The sequence below is a fragment of the Neoarius graeffei genome, chromosome 14, assembly GCF_027579695.1.
Source record: "Neoarius graeffei isolate fNeoGra1 chromosome 14, fNeoGra1.pri, whole genome shotgun sequence".
Classification (NCBI taxonomy): domain Eukaryota; kingdom Metazoa; phylum Chordata; class Actinopteri; order Siluriformes; family Ariidae; genus Neoarius; species Neoarius graeffei.
This window is the reverse complement of record NC_083582.1, coordinates 70,620,131-70,644,634: the sequence shown is the minus strand read 5'-3', so window position 1 is coordinate 70,644,634 and position 24,504 is coordinate 70,620,131. Positions and strand designations below refer to the sequence as shown.

Below are 24,504 nucleotides of genomic sequence, written 5' to 3'. Positions count from 1 at the left end.
TGGCTAGAATGTGTACATTGCAGTCCTGGAACTCCCCACTAGTCAGACAGAACTGAAGAAGCCTTTCGGATGAGAGGTGAAACATCTTCGAGGATTTCAAGCAAGTCCAGTTGCCTTCTTTAGCACCTACAGATTCAGAATGACTTATCAAAAAATAATGTTTGGTAATTAAAAAAAAAACCTTTAATGCAGGGGTGGGCAATTATTTTTTCCATAGGGCCACATGAGAAACAGAAAATTTTGTGGAGGGCCGGACCAAAAGGCTGAACTAAATTCTGCATAATATTAATTGTATTTCTTTATATAAAGCAGTAAATAACATTGTTTTTACAAGCTGCTAAGACTGGTAAGAGTATGGAAAAAAACGAGGTTGCCTTACAAAAATGTCATTTATTCAATCAAATTTCCCAAAACAATGGTTAACAAAATGTGAACGTTTGTACCTTTTTTTTTTTCAGTCACATTCACCCCAAAACACAATAAAGACATCAAAATATTGTCTTTCTACTCCAAATATCAAGCAAGATACATCATATAATGATGATGCCGTGTCGATTCGGTGTAGGTATCAGATCGGCTCCGGCGCCTGCTGGTGACGTCACACTATTGGCCCTTTTCCACTACCCTTTTTCAGCTCGCTTCAGCTCACTTCAGCCCGACACGGCTCGCGTTTCGACTACCAAAAACCAGCACGACTCAGCTCGCTTCAGCCCTGCTTAGCCCCTAAAACTCGCACCGTTTTGGAGTGGGGCTGAAGCGAGCCAAACTGAGCCGAGTGAGGCTGGGGGCGTGAGCAGACACTCCCCTGTGCACTGATTGGTGAGGAGGAGTGTCCTCACATGCCCACACACGCCCCGCGAGCGCGCTGGAATCTGTAAACACCGCGAACCCGGAAGAAGAATTACGAATTACGAGAATTTCTGAAGCCTTATGCGCCTCGCCTCATCTATACGCTCTTGCCAGTATCTGTCCGCGTTGTCGGTGACAACAAGCCACAGCACCAAGACCAGCAACACTAACGACTCCATGTCCTCCATGTTTATTGTTTACTATCCGGGTTGTGAGACTACCGCTTAAAAGATCACTGATGTCACTGTTTGCGCTGCTTAACGACATCACCTGACGTCCACCCACTTTCGCTAACTTCACCCAATGTGTCCACCCACTTCCAGCCAGCACGGTTCAGCGCGTAGTTGAAATGCAACTCCAACAGCCCTGCTCAGCTCGACTCAGCACGGCACGGCTCAGCCCGACTCAGCCGCGTTTGTAGTGGAAAAGCGGCATATGTGATTGGCTGGACCGTTTGAAGGATGACGTACAAGTTTGTGGTTGGTCTGGACAAATTACAGAAGTAGTTATCGCGGGATTAGGTTTCGTGCGATTTCATGTCATGTTCATGTCGCGCGCATTGCGTTTTTGTTGAACACAACTTCAAAATAAAAGCAATGCACATTCAGTCCATGCATGAGGTAAAATTAGAAAATACGTTTATTTTGTAATTTCTAATTAACCTTACGCGGGCCGGTCAGAATGAACCAAAGGGCCGGATGCAGCCCGTGGGCCGTAAAATGCCCAGGTCTGCTTTAATGAAATTGGACTCAATTTCTTTACTGTATCTGTTTACTATAATTGTGACGATTCATAAATCAGTTTATTAATTCCTTTAATACAGTGCCATTGTTTTGTTTAATGGGAGTGAAAAATCAACTTCAGTGTGAGTGAGATGACGCATCAGAAACACTATAAGGTCAGGCAGTGATGTTGGTTGAGGAGGTCTGGGGTGCACTCGGTGTTCCAGTTCAGCCCAAAGGTGTTCAGTGGGATTGGAGTCAGGGCTCTTTGCAGAACACTCGAGTTCTTCCACACCACCCTTGGCACACCATGTCTTCATGGAGCTCACTTTGTGCACAGGGGCATGGCATTACATTACATTACATCACAGGCATTTAGCAGGTGCTCATATCCATTTCTTCAGCCATTCCTGCTGGTCCAGGAAATTGAACTGGCCATCTTTAGGTCCCTAAGCTGCTTCTCTAACCTTTAGGCCTTTAGACTTCCTAAAGGTTTAGCTTTAGGTTATGCTGGAACAGGTTTGGGCCTCTTAGTTCCAGTGAAGGGAAATGTTAAAGGAGATACTCAGAACCTTTATTTTTAAATAAATTTCTGAGTGGATAGTATCTCCATCCTTGTCTCTTGTATGCTGCATAAATGGGAATTTAAAAAATATATATTTTTTGAGAGTTAAAATCGACAGCAAAGTTGACATTCGAGCTGCCTCGCTGAGCCAGCCAGCCCTGAGTGCGTGACGTCACAGCGGTAACCGGTTTTAAGGCCGAGGCCTTTGACAGCTATAGACCAAAGTCACAGAAATAAAACTTTTTATGGTGAAAGTAAGAAATACCGTTACTGACTCGCTCAACTAAGATTGATTTGACTTCATTGATTGTGGGTTGACTCTCATTAAAACAGGATAGGTGTTATAACTTAGGCAACATACATATACATGCATGCATTTTCACTGATAAAACGTAAAAGGCTAATTAAATAATCAGATGAACTGAGACAAATCACATTCTGAAGCAAATTAAATAATCTTATACCGGTAACTTAAACACACAATACAAGTTACATGTATTAATCTAAATGCAGGTAAACAATGAGTGGTGTTGTTTTGTATCCAAATGAGAGTTGGAGCTTACCTGTCTGTGTTCTCGCTTCTTGAATGCCGACCTTGTGGCCAATTGTTTCAAAACAATCTGACTTTCAGTTCTCAGTTCATTCACTTCTTCCACGTATGGGTGAGATATTGCTGCTGAGGTAAGCATATCCAGTGGAGAAATCAGACGGCTGGTCCACTCATTCTCCATTTTCTCCATACTGAGTACTCCGCCATTACTGCTCGGCTCAGGCAATTACTAAAACCTGGTACGGGACGTCACCGGTTTTAGCAACAACCGCAAGGTCGTCACTGCCCGAGCTATGATATATCCTGTCCCGTCCCGTTCCATCCCAGGTTTTAGCAACAACCCTCGGCTCACACTCCAGGAGAACTGGTGCAATTGAACTTAGTTTCCTTTTCTTGTAGTTTTCTTTTCCTTTAATTGTTGGTACTGCACCCTCTTTCAATACGGGCTTATATCCAACGCTCCTCAACGGATCAGAGGTCTCGTACAAGTCTTCAGTGAAATTTGAAGAGCAGAGGAGAGACCACTTTATAGGTGCCCAATGTGCCCGTGAACTTCTCGCAAAACGCATCCAAATCTTTGCAGTTTGAACATTCTTGGGCCATGAATGCAACATAAATCCACCTTCTGTCGTGTTGCTGCACCCACCAGCAACACATCTACGTGGCACGGCGATAAATTAGCTCAAAATGGAGGATCGGAGTTGCAGTCAGCTCTGTGTTTTAGTATAGCGGAAATGGCGACGAGACCGATAGACTTCTTGCTGTGACGTTACGGATGTCAAGGTCAGTCACTCAGACTGCTACCTATATGAATCATTTTAATCGTAAAAATTACTATATTAGATTTCTTGTTAAGGCTTAAAACTATTCCTGTGCCATTCTTGAGGTCCTCGAGGCATTTATAAACAAAAAGTGAGGCCATGGTTCTGCGTATCTCCTTTAATGCTACAGTGTGCACAGACTTTTTAGATTATTCTGCACTTCTGACTTTGTTGTGGAAGTTTGGGTAAGAGCCACATGTAATCACGTGTCCATAAACATTTGGCCATATACTGTATAATAATCGTATAACATGAATATGAATCGTAGGGAAATTCTGCTTCGCAGTAGTAATATGTGGTATATTGATTGATTGATGAATTGATTAAATATTTTTCTGGTCCTGTAACCAGAACAGATTTTCTCAGCTCTGCCCCTTTTCCCGAAAAGGCAGCATACGAAATAAGTTACAGATCAATACTTTGAATAGTGAAGGAGGGATATGTTTTAATGCATCTTGGGCAATAGAAAGCTTTAAATATTACAAATTACTCCTAAAACTATAATAAATAAATTATTGCATGATGTAAAAATAGTGTAATTATACATTTATACATCAGTCGTGCATCCAGATGTTTTGTTCACTGGTTAGCAAAATAAAGGATGCACTGATGCAGGTCATCTCTTTTAATTCGGTGTACAATTGTAACATTTATTTAGTATCGCTCTTCTCAGTTTACAATAAACAATAGATGTACAAAAGCTCTTCGCATCCTTGGGGATAGTTATGATGTCAAGTGCTAACAACTTTACATAAATCATGGACTTTGTTTTATCTTTTCTGAATATAATCCTATTAATGTACAAATATTTAAAAATGTATACAAATCATAAATCCACCATTATAGAACATTTTTAGATCGTTAAAGGAGATACGCTGAACCTTTTATTTTTAAATACTTTTCTGAGTGGATAGTATCTCCATCCTTGACTCTTGTATGCTGCATAAATGGGAATAAATATATATTTGAGAGGTAAAATTGACCGCAAAGTTGGCATTCAAGCTGCCGCGCTGAGCCAGCCAGCCCTGAGTGCGTGATGTCACTGCGATAACCGGTTTTAAGGCCAAAGCCTTTGAAAGCTATAGACCAAAGCCAAACTCGGCAGGCAAGAGTGGTTGCAATGGCCTCTGCATTCGGATTTATTGAAGATTCTTCAGATTCCTCAGATGGTAATACATCTGACTGTGTGTCTGTGAAGATTCTCAGTCATCCAGGTCATAGTAAACTGTGGGTGGTAAAAGAGAGCAACTGGACTTGCTTGAAGATTCTTGAAGGCGTTTCACCTCTCATCCGAAAGGCTTCTTCAGTTCTGTCTGACTAATAGGGAGTATCAGGTATTTATCCTCTATGGATGGAAAGCAATCCTAAGGTGTCGTTGAGTCATCCTGTTGATGTGGGTCACTGGGGGCTGGGTGTGAACGACCTCGAGAGTCTTTGGGGTGATCAATGGATTGCTGGTTCTCTCTGTCCTCCTGTGAGTGACTGAAAACAGCTGGGTTTTGGTGTGCATTCAGTTGTCTGAGAAGTGTGCCAAGGACCGCATTGTAGGTGGCTGATAAATGTCTTAGACCCCCACCTCTGTTCAGTGATGGCCGTTCCAAGTTGATAAAAATGGCTTCTTTAACTCCTCGCTCATACCAATGATCCTCTCTGGCTAAAATGCGTACGTTGCAATCCTGAAATGAGTGTCCTTTGTTGTTAAGATGAAGATAGACAGCAGAGTCCTGGCCTGAGGAACTGGCTCTCCTGTGTCGAGCCATGCGCCTGTGAAGCGGTTGTTTTGTTTCCCCAATATACGATTCCGTGCATTCCTCACTTCACTGAATTGCATACACTACGTTGTCCTGTTTGTGTTTGGCTATTCTGTCCTTAGGGTGGACCAGTTTCTGCTTTCTGGTAAGCCCATGGCGCATCCATGCTTCTGTCTGTAGAAACTTTCATTAAACTGGAAATAAGTGGTAGTCAGGCAGAGGTCAAGCAGGGCGCAAATCTGGTCCGTGGTGAGGTTCGTTCTATCCAGTAAGGTGCTGTCTTGAAGGAGTTGTTTTCTAACAGATTCGACTGCTTCTGTGGTGGGAATGCAGGTGAAAAGAGAAGTGACATCGTAGGAAACCATGGTTTCATCTGAGAGGTCTGCAACTTTAGTAGCAAAATCTTGGGAGTTTTTGATGTGATGTGGCGTATTTCCAACAAGAGGAGCCAGGATGGTAGCTAGGTGTTTGGCAATGTTATAGGTGACAGAGTTTATACTGCTGATGATAGGTCTGAGTGGAGCTCCTTCCTTGTGAATCTTGGGGAGTCCGTATATGAGAGGAACGGCTTCTCCAGGGTACAATCTGTAGTACAGAGATCGGTTGATGGCTTGGTCCTTTTCTAGTTGTTGCAGGCAGCTAACAACTTTCTTTTTGTAACAACTGGTTGTGTCGCTGAGGAGACTGGTCATCTTGGAGTGGTAGTCCGCTGTGTTTAGCACCGCTGTGTTTAGCACCACTGTGTCTTCCTGCTGACAAAGGGAGATGATGGTGATGTTCCGGTCTCTTTGAAACAATGTAAGGGCCCTCTTTTCTTGGCTGGTGAGGTTGGAGGGGGGTGCTTTCGCACTGGACAGAGCAGCTGATATCTTCACTCTAAGTTGTTCTGCCTCTGTGTTGGTCAGATTGTTGTTTCTGATGGCTGACTCTGTGGCTGTGATGAGGTCTACCACTGGTGTCTGCTCTGGTGAAACTACAAAGTTAAGTCCCTTGGATAAAACATCTTTCTCTGGTTGGGTGAGTACCCTGTCGGATAAGTTCTTCACCCATTTCTCTTCTGTGTCCGGTTGTGTAGCCTGGTCAGATTTCTTCTTCCAAGTCAGCACTTCTGTCTTGCTGGAGGAGGTGGTTTTAGACAGCAATGTTTGAAATTTGTGCATCTGTCGTTCCTTGCCTTTGGTATGTTGTGAAATCTGTGCCTTCTCAGCGAACTCAGAGACTCGTTCCAAAACTTCACTGGGAAGAAGTACTATCAACTCTTCAAACATCAGTTCAGTCCTGTTCTGGAGAGCATCGATGGTGAAATGTATTTGTCTCACTCTCTCGTTGAGAAGCTGCTTCTGGGCTTTCTGGAGGATTATTTCAGCTCTGTGTCCTTTGACAGTTGAATACAGGCATAGGCTAGTGGGGATAATGTTGGATTGTCGGCATCTCAGGTTGAAACGCAGGTGGTTTCTGTAGTCTGCCAGTTTCCTGGAAATTCTCTCATGCTCCCGCACCAGTTGAAGGGTTCTCATCCCAAAGTGCGTGGAAACATGTCTGTGAAGATTCTCAGTCATCCAGGTCATAGTAAACTGTGGGTGGTAAAAAAGAGCAACTGGACTTGCTTGAAGATTCTTGAAGGCGTTTCACCTCTCATCCGAAAGGCTTCTTCAGTTCTGTCTGACTAATAGGGAGTATCAGGTATTTATCCTCTATGGATGAAAAGCAATCCTAAGGTGTCATTGAGTCATCCTGTTGGTGTGGGTCACTGGGGGCTGGGTGTGAACGACCTCGAGAGTCGTTGGGGTGATCAATGGATTGCTGGTTCTCTCTGTCCTCCTGTGAGTGACTGAAAACAGCTGGGTTTTGGTGTGCATTCAGTTGTCTGGGAAGTGTGCCAAGGACCGCATTGTAGGTGGCTGATAAATGATGTCTTAGACCCCCACCTCTGTTCAGTGATGGCCATTCCAAGTTGATAAAAATGGCTTCTTTAAAGCACCCCCAACAACCTCACCAGCCAAGAAAGGAGGGCCCTTACTTTGCTTCAAAGAGACTGGAACATCACCATCCTTCTTACTGACAAAGGAAGATGCACAGTGGTGCTAAACACAGCGGACTACCACTCCAAGATGACCAGTCTCCTCAGTGACACAACCACCTATGAAACCTTGAGGCGGGACCCCACCAGTTGTTACAAAAAGAAAGTTGTTAGCTGTTTGCAACAACTAGAAAAAGATCAAACCATCAACCGATCTCCGTACTACAGATTGCACCCTGGGGAAGCCATTCCTCTCATATACGGACTCCCCAAGATTCGTAAGGAAGGAGCTCCACTCAGACCTATCATCAGCAGTATAAACTCTGTCACCTATAACATTGCCAAACACCTAGCCACCATCCTGGCTCCTCTTGTTGGGAATACGCCACATCACATCAAAAACTCCCAAGATTTTGCTACTAAAGTTGCAGACCTGGGCGGCACGGTGGTGTAGTGGTTAGCGCTGTCGCCTCACAGCAAGAAGGTCCTGGGTTCGAGCCCCGGGGCCGGCGAGGGCCTTTCTGTGTGGAGTTTGCATGTTCTCCCCGTGTCCGCGTGGGTTTCCTCCGGGTGCTCCGGTTTCCCCCACAGCCCAAAGACATGCAGGTTAGGTTAACTGGTGACTCTAAATTGACCGTAGGTGTGAATGTGAGTGTGAATGGTTGTCTGTGTCTATGTGTCAGCCCTGTGATGACCTGGCGACTTGTCCAGGGTGTACCCCGCCTTTCGCCCGTAGTCAGCTGGGATAGGCTCCAGCTTGCCTGCGACCCTGTAGAAGGATAAAGCGGCTAGAGATAATGAGATGAGATGAGTTGCAGACCTCTCAGATGAAACCATGGTTTCCTACGATGTCACTTCTCTTTTCACCTGCATTCCCACCACAGAAGCAGTCAAATCTGTTAGAAAACGACTCCTTCAAGACAGCACCTTACTGGATAGAACAAACCTCACCACGGACCAGATTTGCGCCCTGCTTGACCTCTGCCTGACTACCACTTATTTCCAGTTTAATGAAAGTTTCTACAGACAGAAGCATGGATGTGCCATGGGCTCACCGGTGTCCCCTATTGTGGCCAATCTTTACATGGAGGAAGTGGAACATAAAGCTTTGACCACTTTTTCAGGAGTTGCTCCCAGCCACTGGTTCAGATATGTGGATGACACCTGGGTTAAAATCAAAACCCATGAGGTGGAAGCCTTCTCTAAGCACATCAATGCAGTGGATATCAATGTTAATTTCACTCAGGAGGATGTCAGTGGGAATAATCTAGCCTTCTTGGATTGTGATGTACACATTAGACAAGACGGAAGCCTTAGCATCGAGGTCTACCGGAAACCCACACACACAGACCAGTACCTACTCTTCGACTCTCACCATCCACTGGAACACAAATTGGGGGTCATTAGGACCTTGCAACACAGGGCTCAGAACATTCCTACAACGGTAGAGGGAAAAGAGAAGGAGCGGAATCACATCAAGAAAGCACTTCAGAACTGTGGGTATCCCAACTGGGCTTTCTTCGAGAGCAGAAAAAGGAACATGATGGACAAGGAGGACAACAGGAACAAACGCAAGAACGTTGTCATTCCCTACATTTCTGGTCTATCTGAGAAACTCAGGAGGATCTTCTACAAACACAACATTCCGGTACATTTCAGACCCATTAACACCTTGAAGCAGAAACTGGTCCACCCTAAGGACAGAATAGCCAGACACAAACAGGACTACGTAGTGTATGCAATTCAGTGCAGTGAAAAATGCACGGACGCGTATATTGGGGAAACAAAACAACCGCTTCACAGGCGCATGGCTCGACACAGGAGAGCCAGTTCCTCAGGCCAGGACTCTGCTGTCTATCTTCATCTTAACAACAAAGGACACTCATTTCAGGATTGCAACGTACGCATTTTAGCCAGAGAGGATCGTTGGTATGAGTGAGGAGTTAAAGAAGCCGTTTTTGTCAACTTGGAACGGCCATCACTGACCAGAGGTGGGGATCTAAGGCTACGTTTACACTAGACCCTATCTGTCTCGTTTTCTTCGCGGACGCACTGTCCGTTTACATTAACCCCCCTGAAAAAGCGGGGAAACGGGAATCCGCCAGCATCCACGTATTCAATCTAGATCGTATCAGCTCCGGTGCTGTGTAAACATTGAGAATACGCGAATACGCTGTGCTGAGCTCTAGCTGGCGTCTCATTGGACAACGTCACTGTGACATCCACCTTCCTGATTCGCTGGCGTTGGTCATGTGACACGACTGCTGAAAAACGGCGCAGACTTCCGCCTTGTATCACCTTTCATTAAAGAGTATAAAAGTATGAAAATACTGCAAATACTGATGCAAATACTGCCCATTGTGTAGTTATGATTGTCTTTAGGCTTGCCATCCTTCCACTTGCAAGTAATAAGTGATATGCGCTGGGATCACACACACAGCGGCTCAGTCCCGAATCGTGGCTTGTTCACTTCACTCGCGCGCTGTGTGAGCTGCGCAGGGCCGGAGTGCGCACCCTCCAGAGGGCACTCGCTGTTCAGGGCGGAGTGATTTGGAGCGCAGGATGCCTGCGGAGCCGAGCGTATCCGCGTATTGGTGTTGCTGTGTGCACGGCTAACGGTTTTAGTGTCAACGCGAATCGTTTTAAGAACGTTAATCTGATGATCCGCTGATTCGACGTAATGTAAACGTAGCCTAAGACATCATTTATCAGCCACCTACAATGCAGTCCTTGGCACACTTCCCAGACAACTGAATGCACACCAAAACCCAGCTGTTTTCAGTGACTCACAGGAGGACAGAGAGAACCAGCAATCCATTGATCACCCCAACGACTCTTGAGGTCGTTCACACCCAGCCCCCAGTGACCCACATCAACAGGATGACTCAACGACACCTTAGGATTGCTTTTCATCCATAGAGGATAAATACCTGATACTCCCTATTAGTCAGACAGAACTGAAGAAGCCTTTTGGATGAGAGGTGAAACGTCTTCAAGAACCTTCAAGCAAGTCCAGTTGCTCTCTTTTACCACCCACAGTTTACATCTGACTGTGATAGTCCTGAAATTGGAGTGTGTGTGTGTGTGTACATGCTACTGCTATACACGTAGAACCGTATCAGTTCAAACCATCGGAAAGTGAATCCGATAGCAACACGTCGGCCACGGAGGCCCTCATCTTACAAAATAAAGCCAGAGAACAAAGCCGTCTAGAGAATTGGATGGAATTGAACTGACAGTCTCATGTGACTCTCATTAAAACAGGATAGGTGTTATAACTTATGCACCATACATGTACATGCATGCATTTTCACTGATTAAAATGTAAAAGGCTAATTAAATAATTAGATGAACTGAGACAATCACATTCTGAAGCAAATTAAAGAATCTTATACCGGCAACTTAAATACACAATACAAGTTACTATTACAAGTTAATCTAAATGCTGGTAAGCAACGAGTGTTGTTGTCACGTAACCAAATGAGAGTCGCATCTTACCCGTCTGTGTTCTCGCTTCTTGAAGGCTGAGCTTGTAGCTGATTGTTTTGAAACAATCTGACTTTCATTTCTTCGTTCATTCGCTTCTTCCACGTAAGGGCGAGATATTGCTGCTGAGGCAAGCATATCCGGCGGGGGGGGGGAGCATATCCAGTGGAGAAATCTGACGACTGGTCCACTCATTCAACATTTTCTCCATACTGAGTACTCCGCCATGACTTTTCGGCTCACGCTCCGGGAGAACTGGTGCAACTGAACTTACTTTCCTTTTCTTGTAGTTTTCTTTTCCTTTAATTGTTGATACTGCACCCTCTTTCAATACAGGCTTATATCCAACGCTCCTCAACGGATCAGAGGTCTCGTACAAGTCATCAGTAAAATGTGCCCGTGAACTTCTCGCAAAACGCGTCCAAATCTTTGCAGTTTGAACATTCTTGGGCCATGAATGCAACATAAATCCACCTTCTGTTATGTTGCTGCACCCTCCAGCAACACATCTACATGGCATGGCGATAAAGTAGCTCAAAATGGAGAATCAAAGTTGCAGTCAGCTCTGTTTTTTTAGTCTAGCGGAAATGGCGATGAGACCGATAGCCTTCCTGCTGTGACGTCACAGATGTCAAGGTCATTCACTCAGACCGCTACCTATATGAATCATTTTAATCGTAAAAATTACTATATTAGATTTATTGTTAACGCTTAAAACTATTCCTGTGCTATTCTTGAGGTCTCAAGGCATTTATAAACAAAAAGTGAGGCCATGGTTCTGCGTATCTCCTTTAAGCTGTTACATTTTTTTTGTAAGTTATAAATATTAGTAAGCATTTAAACTGGGTTGTTTGAAGATAAATAGAACATTACGATAATTTTTATTTTTTGGCCTTTGGCAAGTTCCTCAGCACTCTTGTTTCTGTCACAGGTGTCACTGCAGCAGACGTCTCAGTGGGTGAGCACAAAGTTTTCACAGCTGCTGAAGGTGCTGGCGGAGAAACAGGAAGTGACGCAGAATTTCTTGGACCAGCAGCAGGCCAGCACCGTGTCTCAGGCTGAGGTTCGGCTCAGCAACCTGCAGGAGAAACTTCAGCAGCTCGGAGAGCTACAGGAGCAGATCAGCAGCCTCTGTGCCCTCCCCAACTGCCAGTTCATTCAGGTTGGAAACAACTCGCATAGCATAAACACGCAGAGGCAATTTTACAAAATGGCTGCAGATTTCAGACTTTTTCCTCAAGGTGGGTCGAGACAGACCCCTGATCTTTTCAGCTATTGCCACAATTCGCTGTAAGGTCTTGCTGTCTGGAACGGTGCAATTCCCGTAACAGACGGTGAGACAGCTGGTCAGGACGCTCTCTGTTGTCCGTCTGTAGAAGGTGGTGAGGACCTGTGAAGGATGTTGGCCCTCTTCAGTATCTGCAGAAAGTGGAGGTGCTGCTGGGCCGCCTTGGCTCGAGTCACAGTGAGGTCCTTGGTCATGCGCACACCCAGAAACGTAGAGGTTTTGACTTTCTCCCCAGTTGTTCCATTGATGTGCAGTGGTAAGGGATCCAGTCAGATCCTCCTGAAATCAGCGATCAAATCTCTGGACTTGTCAACTGTTGTCTCTGTACCGTTCTGCGAGTTGCTCTACCTCCTCCCTATACGGTGACCCATCATTACTGATTAGACCCACAACTGTAGTATCGTCAGCAAACTCGATCATGTGATTTGAACTGTACTTTGCAGCACAGTCAGCAGTGGACTTGGCATGCAGCCCTGAGGAGCGCCGGTGTTCAGTGTGGAGGTGCTGGAGGTGGTGGTGTAGGCTCAGCTTTTCTACCAGTCGTTGTGGGATGATTGTGCCGAACTGAAATCTGTACGTAACTGTCCTTTTTGCCTCGGTGAGTCAGAGAAAAGTGGATACGGAGTCCTCTGTTGGGCGGTTAGGACGGTAGAATGCTATGCTGGAATGGGTCCAGTGTACAGGGAAGCCTGCTTTGTATGTGTGAGCTGCTCGAAGCAATTCATGATGATAGGTGTGAATGCAATTAGCCAGTTGTCACTCAGGCAGGACACAGATGAAAACCTACAGTGCCGCCTAGTAGTATTGGCACCCTTGAAGTTTATGTACTTAAAGTTAAGCATCTCCTAAACAAAAGTGATGTAGTGATGCAGAATTTTTCTACAGATAGCTCGTGGTTAATATAAAAGAGCAAAGTATCAACAAAATTAAAAAAAATAAACAATTAGAGTGAAAAAAAATGAAAAAGGTAAATCTTGCTGTATCACTAGTATTGGCACCCTTTGCTGTTAGTCCTAAAACCTAACCTAACTAAACCTAATTTGACTCACCTATGGTAAATTACAAATGGAAATCACCTGTGAAGACCTGTCTGTGCCCATGTGACATGAAATGGCCAATGAATGATGAGATTTGTGTTTTGAAAAACCAACTGTTTCACTCAGTCCCTTTTTCACAATGGTGAAGACAAAAGAGCTGTCTGAAGAAACAAGAAATGCAGTTGTTGACAAACACAAGAGCTCCAAAGGTTATAAAGCCATCTCCAAAGAGCTTGGTATCCCTGTGTCAACAGTGCGTAATGTTATTAAGAAATATTTGAAGCATGGAACTGTCAAGAACCTCCCTGGGCGTGGGGGTAAGAGAAAAATCAATGATAGAAGTCGTCGAAGGTTGGTGCGATTGGTGGCAGAATCACCTCAGTTAACATCTACGGACCTGCAGGCCCACCTGGAACAGTCTGGGGTAACTGTTTCAAGAAGCACCATAAGGCGCACACTCAACACAGCAGGGCTACATGGGCGGAGGCCAAGGAAGACCCCATTATTGAAAAAAAGACACAAAAAGGAGCGTCTGGAGTTTGCGAAAGAGAACCTGGACAAGCCACAGTCCTTCTGGGAAAATGTCCTGTGGACAGATGAGACAAAAGTAGAGCTTTTTGGGAATTCTCACAGGCAGTATGTTTACAGGCGCTGCAATGAAGCATTCAAAGAAAAGAACACCCTACCAACAGTCAAGCATGGTGGAGGATCAATAATGCTGTGGGGCTGCTTTGCTGCATCTGGGACTGGAGGCCTTACGTGTGTCATAGGTATTATGAAATCTGAAGATTATCAACAGATTTTGGAGCAAAACGTCCTGCCCAGTGTAAGAAAGCTCGGTTTGAGGCGAAGATCTTGGGTACTCCAGCAGGACAAAGACCCCAAACACACATCTAAAAGCACACAAAAATGGTTAGAAAAGAAAAAATGGACTCTTTTGAAATGGCCAGCAATGAGTCCTGACCTCAATCCAATTGAGAATCTTTGGGGGGAGTTGAAATCTGCCATTGGCAGAAGGAATCCTTCAAATATCCAAGACCTAGAGCGCATAGCGAAGGAAGAGTGGGAGAAAATACCACAAGACAAATGCAAGAAGCTCATTGATGGCTACAGGAAACGTTTGGAGGCCGTCATCGCTGCCAAAGGGTGTGCAACCAAATACTAAGGAGGGGTGCCAATATTCCTGCACCTGCTGTATTTCTGTTTTTTGTTGTCTTAGAAATTAAAATGCCTATATTGAACGAAAACAACTTTTCAGTTCCTTTGGACCTTCAATTAAAAGATCTTGGTATTGCAAATTGTGTCCATTTCCATTTATTTCTGGAGATATTACAAAGGTTGTGAATAAAATTAAGGGGTGCCAATACTGCTAGGCGGGGCTGTAAATAACTTGTGTTGGCTTATGTTACATGTGGTATGTGTGTGAACAGGACTCCAGGCTGGTGGAGGTCCCTCAGATGGGTTCAGTTCCTGTAGACGTCAGTGTCAACCTTCAAGAGAAGCTGAATCCGGTCACAGACGTCCTGTCTCGTATCTCAAAGCTGGTGTGTGAGGATCTGGATAAAGCCGTTAATGCAGCTGTGAGCCACAGCAAAGAAGGTTAGGAGAAAGAGTATTGTTTTGTACACGTTTGATAAATAAATGTGTTTTTGTGGCTACTGCCTCATCGAAGCGAAGCGAGGTAGTAGCCACTATGTCATCATGTTGTAAGAATGAGTGTAACAATAGCGCACTGCGCATACGCATAACCATTACAATCACTAGAACGGCGAATCGTGATCTCGCGATACGAGCAGTTGATCTCACGTTATCAAAGGTACACAAGAACGAGTGTCGAAGCCGCGATGTCATCGTGTTGTAAGAATGAGTGCAACAATAGCGAAACTTCGTAACCAATCAGCACAGTTCGATTACCCGTTCTACTTCTTGATAAACTTCAGAACCAGAAACGAAATAAGAGAAACCTCGTTATAACTCCGTACTATCGGAAGATAATCAGCAGGTAAAAAGATAAACGAAATTCACCTCGTGGTTCGCCAAGGCTACTGATTCGATATCGAGTAAGTGGTGTTTATTTTAAGAAAATTAACCTTTTGATTATCACAGCTTTTGTTTGGTCCTTCTGAAAGGTTTTGTAAGGTTTTCTTTTCGCTTTTTGGTAGATATGTTGAGAAGCCGATATCAAAATTCTGCTATTCGCTTTAATTTTTTAAATTTTATTTTAGAATCTTCACACTACACTTGTGAAACAAAATGTGCTCGTTAGTACTAAATAATGCTTCTAAGACGATTCATGAACAAGCGCTTGCTTTCTTACTATTTTGAAAATAGATCTAGTTCACAGCGCTGTATTTCGAACAAAACACAGTAAACAAAATTGGGAACCAAAATACTCCAAGCCCTGATGCTGCTCACAGCTTGGTGATGCTTGCAAGAGATGAGGCGAGTAGAACTGATAACATGTACTGTATATATGCGATATTTACTGTATGGACATGGGATCAGAAAACTATTTTATTTATAAGTAGTAGCTACATGGACCCATAAGGTACCTTTTTTTTTTTTTTCTTCCTTTTCAGATGCGCTTACACATGTTAAACATGTTCTTTTTGCACAGGCTCTCCTCAAGACAAGAGACCGATGCTCGCTGTTGTGCCAAGTCCAGCCACTCCACCTTATCCAACAGGAAAGGAAGGCCTCACTCAATGTAAAAAAAAAAAAAAACCCGACAAAAACCCACACAACTCTATTTATTTATTTATTTATTTATTTATTTATTTTTAACACAGCAATACTTTCACAGATAATATGTGTCCTCTATGAAGGGTTGCATAGTGTAATACTTATGCATTTAAATGCTAAACTCTCAACTGATGTCTTTTAACTGTACTTAAGCTTGTCATTTATAAGACGTTTATTATGAAAAGTAAAATAATCCATTAAACTGACACGCTAGCTGATAAGTAGTAAAAACAGAGCTCTTTCCCAATTTGGACATGACAAAGTAGTCAAGTTTATTCCTTCATATAGTCTATTGTTTACAGTCTAAGGGCGTATTCACACCTACGTTGTTTGGTCCGGACCAAACGAACCAAATTTCCCTTGGTCCGGACCTTTTGGGTTGGTCTGAATACAAACCACCGAACTCTGGTCCGGACCAAACAAGCGGACCGAGACCGAGCTGCAAGGTCGGACTCGGTCCGGACCAAAGGAACCCTGGTGCGGATCTTTTGGAGGTGTGAAAGCAGACCGGACCTAATCCGACAATTTTGCTTTTTTGTACCTCGGGAGCTTCCGTCGTTTGTCGAGCATTATGGGAAACAGAGTCTTGACACTCCACCGCAAAGCGCAAACACTGTTTCGGTTGTCAAGGGAACCTTACAACAGTCGTTCAGTCATTCAGGCTAGACTACAGAGTACAAAAAATGAGTAGGGGGCAAACGTGGGCCGAGGAAGAAACGCGTACCCTTGTGGATATCTGGGCAGATGTCCACATATCTGAGCTTTTGGAGAGAACACACAAAAATGCCGGCGTGTTTGCTGTATTCAGTGAGAAAATGAAGGAGAAGGGGTTCACGCGCTCCCCAGAACAATGTCGGCTAAAAGTGAAGAAACTCCGTCAGACCTACATTAAAATCAGGGACATTCGTTCAAAAAGTGGCGGTACTAGCGACTTGCGTGAAGAGCCAGAACTGTCACAACATGATGTGCGCTCATCAGCGCTATCCTCCGTGACTACTTTTGAACTTAATGCTTTGTGCGCGTGTCGTCTCTGACCAATAGCTGAACGACCTCAGGGCGCGTGGCTTTGTTGACAGATTTTGGTCCGCTTACTAAAATGTACAGTGTGAAAGCGAACCGCACCAAAATGAAAAAATAAAAAAAACATTTGGTTCGGACCAAAGCAAGTAAACTATCGAACTATCCTGGTCTGAATACACCCTAAGACTAATCTTGCTAGAATATGTTTCCTACCAGGCTGCGTAATACCTCAGTCTGTAGTGTGTGTGTGTGTGTGTGTGTGTGTGTGTGTGTGTGTGTGTGTGTGTGTGATGAGTCACATCAAATACAATGAAATCCCTTGAGTTTCTGTTTGATTAGCTATTTTATGTCTTTTGAATAAATCTATCAACACAGTTAAGGTTCACACTATGAAGCTCCTGCAATGATGCGACTCTTTTTACTATTTACTGGGAACTCCTACTTCCAGAGCATTATTTGATGAAAAATGAACACGGGTATTTATTTAGGTCGTGGATTCTGATTCGTAACTTCACCCTGTTATACTGATGGAAAACCGGTATAAGACTGATTGATTATTCTATCCACATTCACTGGATACGAGCAATCGCACACTCTGATTGGCTACTCGACTACTAGGTTATCAGCTCGTATACCGTGAGTAGAGAAAAACAAAATGGCGGAGCGTGTTGCTGAACCATCCGAGGATGAAATAAAAACTCTACTCGAAAACAAAACCGCAAAAAAAGCAAGAAAATATGGAAAGTGTTTGATGGTAAGAATGTATTTCCCCCCCCACTCTATATATACACACACATTACAGTGGTGCTTGAAAGTTTGTGAACCCTTTAGAATTATCTATATTTCTACATAAATATGACCGAGAACATCATCAGATTTTCACGCAAGTCCTAAAAGTAGATAAAGAGAACCCAGGTAAAGAAATGAGACAAAAATATTATACTTGGTCATTTATTTATTGAGGAAAATGATCCAATATTACATATCTGTGAGTGGCAAAAGTATGTGAACCTCTAGGATTAGCAGTTAATTTGAAGGTGAAATTAGAGTCAGGTGTTTTCAATCAATGGGATGAGAATCAGGTGTGAGTGGGCGCCCTGTTTTATTTCAAGAACAGGGATCTATCAAAGTCTGATCTTCACAACACATGTTTGTGGAAGTGTATCATGGCACGAACAAAGGAGATTTCTGAGCACCTCAGAAAAATCGTTGTTGATGCTCATCAGGCTGGAAAAGGTTACAAAATCATCTCTAAAGAGTTTGGACTCCACCAATCCACAGTCAGACAGATTGTGTACAAATGGAGGAAATTCAAGACCATTGTTACCCTCCCCAAGAGTGGTCAACCAACAAAGATCACTCCAAGAGCAAGGCGTGTAATCGTCGGCAAGGTCATGAAGGACCCCAGGGTAACTTCTAAGCAACTGAAGGCCTCTCTCACATTGGCTAATGTTAATGTTCATGAGTCCACCATCAGGAGAACACTGAACAACAATGGTGTGCATGGCAGGGTTGCAAGGAGAAAGCCACTGCTCTCCAAAAAGAACATTGCTGCCCGTCTGCAGTTTGCTAAAGATCACATGGACAAGCCAGAAGGCTATTGGAAAAATGTTTTGTGGATGGATGAGACCAAAATAGAACTTTTTGTTTTAAATGAGAAGTGTTATGTTTGGAGAAAGGAAAACACTGCATTCCAGCATAAGAACCTTATCCCATCTGTGAAACATGGTGATGGTAGTATCATGGTTTGGGCCTGTTTTGCTGCATCTGGGCCAGGACGGCTTGCCATCATTGATGGAACAATGAATCCTGAATTTTACCAGCGAATTCTAAAGGAAAATGTCAGGACATCTGTCCATGAACTGAATCTCAAGAGAAGGTGGGTCATGCAGCAAGACAATGACCCTAAGCACACAAGTCGTTCTACCAAAGAATGGTTAAAGAAGAATAAAGCTAATGTTTTGGAATGGCCAAGTCAAAGTCCTGACCTTAATCCAATGGAAATGTTGTGGAAGGACCTGAAGCGAGCAGTTCATGTAAGGAAACCCACCAACATCCCAGAGTTGAAGCTGTTCTGTACGGAGGAATGGGCTAAAATTCCTCCAAGCCGGTGTGCAGGACTGATCAACAGTTACCGCAAACGTTTAGTTGCAGTTATTGCTGCACAAGGGGGTCACACCAGATACTGAAAGCAAAGGTTCACATACTTTTGCCACTCACAGATGTGTAATATTGGATCATTTTCCTCAATAAATAAATGACCAAGTATAATATTTTTGTCTCATTTGTTTAACTGGGTTCTCTTTATCTACTTTTAGGACTTGTGTGAAAATCTGATGTTTTAGGTCATATTTATGCAGAAATATAGGAAATTCTAAAGGGTTCACAAACTTTCAAGCACCACTGTGTGTGTGTGTGTGTGTATTTATCGAATTTGCAAAAAAAAAATAAATAAAAATGCTCCGTTTCTCAAAATCCAGTTAATATGGATAGAATAAAACAGTTATTCCACTCAATCTCATTGTACATGGCTTATATCAGCTCATGTATGATTCGATTTCATGGAATAACTGTTAAATATAAAATCAGAAGTAAAAGCAGGGACTTGAAACGTAAATTGGGAGATTTTTAATATATATTTTGTTCTCTGTTTATCTTTACATTAGCTAAATAAAATAAATATTCTGTTTTACAGGGTATCAAAATCTACATCATATTGGCAGCGTCTTATTCCAATAGTAATAATAAGGTTTATTTTGACCTTTTATGATCATGTAGTGTTGACATGACATGACATTACAGGTATTTAGCAGACGCTCATATCCAGAGCGACATACAACATACCCAGAGCAGCTCAGGGAGCAGTTGGGGATTAGTTGTCTTGCTCAAGGCCACTTCAGCCATTCCTGCTGGTCCAGAGAATCAAACTGGTGACCTTTTGGTCTCAAAGCTGCTTCTCTAACCATTAGGCCATGGCTCGTGTTTAAAATGAAATTAATATTTTTTAAAAAAATTATAGGAGAATGTAAAGGTCCTGGGATTTCATTTAGTTTACAGGTTTTCATTATATGCTGTAACACCAGTGTTAAAATGACAATTCAGTGTTTTAATAACGTTCTTTTATGTACATTCTGTTGTGACAGACCGTTGTTCATTGACCTTTGACCATCGCACGGCCAACGCTCACCTCATGCTTTCTCAGAACAACCAGCGGGCGGAGCACCTGACCACGGGGCCTCATCCAGTGCCCCCTGAAGCAGCGCGTTTTGACCACACCTGGCAGGTGTTGTGCTTGGAGAATTTCACACACGGTCGCCACTACTGGGAGCTGGAGGTGTCCAAGCCTTGGGCGTACGTAGGTGTGACGTACCCGGACATCCCACGCAAGGAGAAAGGCAGGACGTCCATGCTGGGAATGAATGAACTGTCATGGAGCCTGCAGCTGAACGAGCGCCAGCTCACGGCTTGGCACGGCAGCCATGGAGAGACTGTAACAGGTGAGCTGCAGTTAAACAAACAGCCTCTGCGCATTGGCATCCTGCTGGACTATGAGGAAGGCACTCTGGCTTATTATGCGGAGAACCAAGTGAGGCTGCACACCTTCCACTGCATCTTTGCCCATGAGCTCTATCCTGCCTGCTGGATTGGCGAGGGCGTCAGCGTCACACTCTGCCCAGTGTGAATGTCAACAGCTTTTCTAAACAAACTGCGCAGAACTGAACTTCAGAAACGCTGTCATTCAGCTCATTAAACAATTTCAATAACCCCAGTTCCAAAAAAGTTGGAACGCTGTGTAAAATTTAACTAAAAACATAATGCAATGATTTGCAAATCATGGAAACTCTATATTTTGTTGAAAATAGTACAAAGACAACATATCAAATGTTGAAACTTATAAATCTTATTGCTTTTTCAAAAAATACATGCTCGTTTTGTATTTAGTGCCAGCAACATGTTTCGAAAACGTTGGGACAAGTCTTTCCAGCAAAAGACTGGAAAAGTTGTGTAATGTTTGGGGGGGGAAAAAAAAACCTAATTGGCAACAGGTCAGTAACCTGATTGGGTATAAAAAGAGCATCTCGGAGAGGAAAAATGGGGAACGTTTCAGAAAACCATCGTCTGTGAAAACTATTCATTACTGCATCCACAAATGCAAGTTAAAACCAGATACAAACAATATCCAGAAACACCGCCGCTCTTTTATGATGGACTGAGGCGAAGTGGAAAATTGTCCCGAGGTCTGACGAATCAAAAGTAGAGATTCTTTTTTTTTTTTTTTTTAGAAATCATGGACACCACGTCCTCCAGGCTAAAAAGGAGAGGAGCCATCCGGCTTGTTATCAGCGCACAGTTCAAAAGCCAGTATCTGTGATGGTATGAGGGGGCATTAGTGCACATGACATGGGTAGCTTGTACATCTGGGAAGGCATCATTAATGCTGAATGATATATACATGTTTCAGAGTGATATGCTGCCATCCAGACAAAATCTTTTTCAAGGAAGGCTTTCGTTCTTTCAGCAAGACAATGCCAAACTGAATTCTGTACATATTACAACTGCATGGCTCCAGAGTAAAAGAGTCCGGGTGCTAAACTGGCCTGCCTGCAGTACAGAACTATCTCCCATTTAAAACATTTGGGGACCCCAAACTGTTGAGCAGCTGAAATTGTATATTAGGCAATAAAGGAACTATATTTTACTTTCAAAACTACAGTAGTTAGTCTCCTCAGTTCCCAAAAGTTAAGAGTGTTGTTAAAAGTAGAGGTGATGCAACACCGTGGTAAACATGCCCCTGTCCCAACTTCTTTTTAAAATGTGTTACTGGCATATATGTTGTCTTTGTACTATTTTCAGTGAAGTATAGGGTTTCCATGATTGACAACTCCTTTATTTATTTATTTTTGTGTGTGTTTATTTATTTATGTTTTACACAGTGTCCTAACTTTTTGGGGGTTGGAACTAATTTAGCTCTGTAGCAAATGAACAAGCACTCCATAGGGTCACTTAATTTCACTAGAGTAGGGAAGTAGCTCCAGGCCTCCAAGAAGTATTGTGAGGATCCTCACCAGTAACAAACGCTCCGAGACAAAGCCATTTCCTGAAACCTAGACTTTTATTCGAAAAACAAACTCGAGGCGTTGTACTCAAAGACAAAGAACTCTTAAAAGCCAGATGCTCCAGCACAACTAACTTTTTATTTAATAACGTGAACAGTCTTGTTCACTCATATACTTTTTTTCTTATGCTACATTTCTCAAGTTATCCATCGTGTTAGTTCATGCACTTTATTCACCATGGTGTCAAAATACGGGACGTTTACCTTCTCAAACAACTTTACCTGATAATGGTAAGCACATCGTTCATTCCTTTCACACATTTACTCATTTTGTTCAGTAATCTGAAAATTATTCTTCTGTAAATAATCTTAAACATTTAGGACAAATTTGTTCCTTCTCACGACACACAGATGTTTGTTGTGGTCATGTGGTACAGTGTCTATGCTCATTGGTCTCGGTGAATAGGGAGGAGTCATGGTGCTCTGTTTTATTCAAATGCAAATGTTTCTTAATCAAATTGCAACCAGAGACAAATCAAAATTGTGATTTTTTTTTTGTGTGTGCAGCATTACTCCTATAATAATAATATTACCTGTACAATATACAGTGCTCTCTACAACTATTGGCACCCCTTGTAAACATTAGTAAAAAGGGCTAGAGAAAAAAAATCCACCTTTTGGTGAAGTCGCTTCATATCACTGAAAAAAACGAGAGAATTCCAACCTTTCATAATTATTTGCACCCCTTGTAAAGATTTAGTTTTTAAAAAAATGGTTCGCTGACTACAGAATCAAGCTTCTGCCATGGCCATCTCAGTCCCCTGACCTGAACTCCATTGAAAACCTGTGGAGTGAGCTGAAGAATAGAGAGGGCCGAGGACCCTGGACAAGAACCTGGAGAGACTGTGTAAAGAGGAACGGTCTCCGATGCCCTGCTATGTATCGCTAACCTTATAAAATGTTATAGGAGAGACTCAGCGCTGTTTTACTGCAAAGAAGGTTGTACAAAGTATTAAATGCAGGGGTGCCAATAATTATTTCTTGATGAGGGATTTGTTTTACTTCTCATGAATTTTCAATTAAAGGTTGGATTTTTCTGTTTGTTTGGGGGTTTTTTTCCGTATGAGATGAAGCTATTTCACCAAAAGGTGGATTTTTTCTTTCTGAACCCTTTTTACGAATGTTTACAATGGGTGCCAATAATTCTGGAGGGCATGGTATGTATTCAGCTAGTAATCAGGTTTATTACGGTGGTGATTTTTGACTCAGCCTGACCTCTGGTTGTCACATTGCTGCCTAGATGCTGTGTAAATAGTGTTTTATTTCAACCCAGCATATTTACATTACTCTCCTTCCCTTCTGTGAAGGGATTTTTTTTTTTTCAATGGACCAAACGTGAAGCACATTGATTGATTTGATTCATGTATGATGTTAAATTAACCCTTTTCTTTTTTATTGCGACTATTAACGTGTAGATGAGCTTCGAACAGCAAACAGACCGGGCTGATTGTAGATCTGTTACAAAGACACTGGGACGTTAGGAGAGGCGCGTACACACGCATCCAGAAAGTGATAAATGCACTCTGATTATCTAGCAAGTCGATGAACCAGTTCAAAAGGAGGAAAAGACTTTAAATATAGGCCAACTGTCGCAATAGTAATGGAATCTGTACTGCACCCTGAAGAGTGTGTGTATTTTAAAATGTTTGTTTGCTGTTTAAAAAAAGACAACCCTGTAAACCGGTCCATGTTTAATTTAATAAAATACATCCATTATACATGTTAGACATCACACCTGAGAGCATGCTTAGATGGTTACATATTTTATAATCCAAATAAATGAAGAACTGTTAAACAGCTATAGTATATGTACACACGATGTTTCTCAGAACAGATTATACTGATGCATGACCAAAAAAAAAAAGCTAAAGTGCCGTGTTAGTGTGAGTCATGCACCAGAGAATCACACAGACACGAGTAACACTGGGACAGAGGATCCACAGGTACAGCAAGGTGCCTTCAGGATGAACACATTCAAGAAACGGGGAAGGATGTGAAGTAGAATGCCTGACCGAATACACAGCAGTGATTAGTATTTCTCATCAAATGGTTGATCCAAACATACTGGCTCTGTATTTCATGGCCAACTGGACCAGCTCCTGAAAATAAACTCACAAATCGAGTCCGATACGCAGTCAATACTTTACAAATACAACAAAATACACCGTTAGGAAATCTGTCGTGACTCTGAATAAGCCCTAAAACTTTAATTCCTTCACACTCGCGTTTTGTTTTTTTCCTCTCCTTCTTTAATGCCACAATTTACTGCTTGTTGGAATAAACGCCTGGTATGGATAGTAGAGATTATTAAATGAAATGCTGTTCAGAAGGTGTGAGCGTGAGAGAAACCACTGAGAGAGGAGCTTGAGGGCTGGCTTTGGGATTGCTGGTGTGACGTTTACTGGTTCTTCTTGTCTTCAGGAGGTGAGTAAGGTGGTGGCTTGTCCTATTAAACAAACAAAAACAAACGTTGATATTCATAAATAAGCTCATGCATCATGCTGAATTCTGTTTTGTCACAATACTGCCATCTTGTG

At 42.9% G+C, this 24,504-nt stretch overlaps 2 protein-coding genes across 2 annotated transcripts in view; one reads left to right on the top strand and one right to left on the bottom strand.

Moving 5' to 3' along the window:
- trim65 (tripartite motif containing 65) overlaps window positions 1–23,692 on the top strand; it is a 30,088-nt gene extending 6,396 nt beyond the window's left edge. The window contains exons 4-7 of the mRNA XM_060940285.1: window positions 11,696–11,926; window positions 14,520–14,688; window positions 15,707–15,796; window positions 19,995–23,692. Of these exons, the coding sequence (XP_060796268.1) occupies window positions 11,696–11,926; window positions 14,520–14,688; window positions 15,707–15,796; window positions 19,995–20,533 (1,029 nt within the window). The 3' untranslated portion in view covers window positions 20,534–23,692. The remainder of the gene's footprint in view (window positions 1–11,695; window positions 11,927–14,519; window positions 14,689–15,706; window positions 15,797–19,994) is intronic.
- Window positions 23,646–24,504, bottom strand: part of wbp2 (WW domain binding protein 2) — a 30,255-nt gene continuing 29,396 nt past the window's right edge. Inside the window, exon 8 of the mRNA XM_060940286.1 lies at window positions 23,646–24,413. Coding sequence (XP_060796269.1) covers window positions 24,366–24,413 — 48 coding nt within the window. The 3' untranslated portion in view covers window positions 23,646–24,365. The remainder of the gene's footprint in view (window positions 24,414–24,504) is intronic.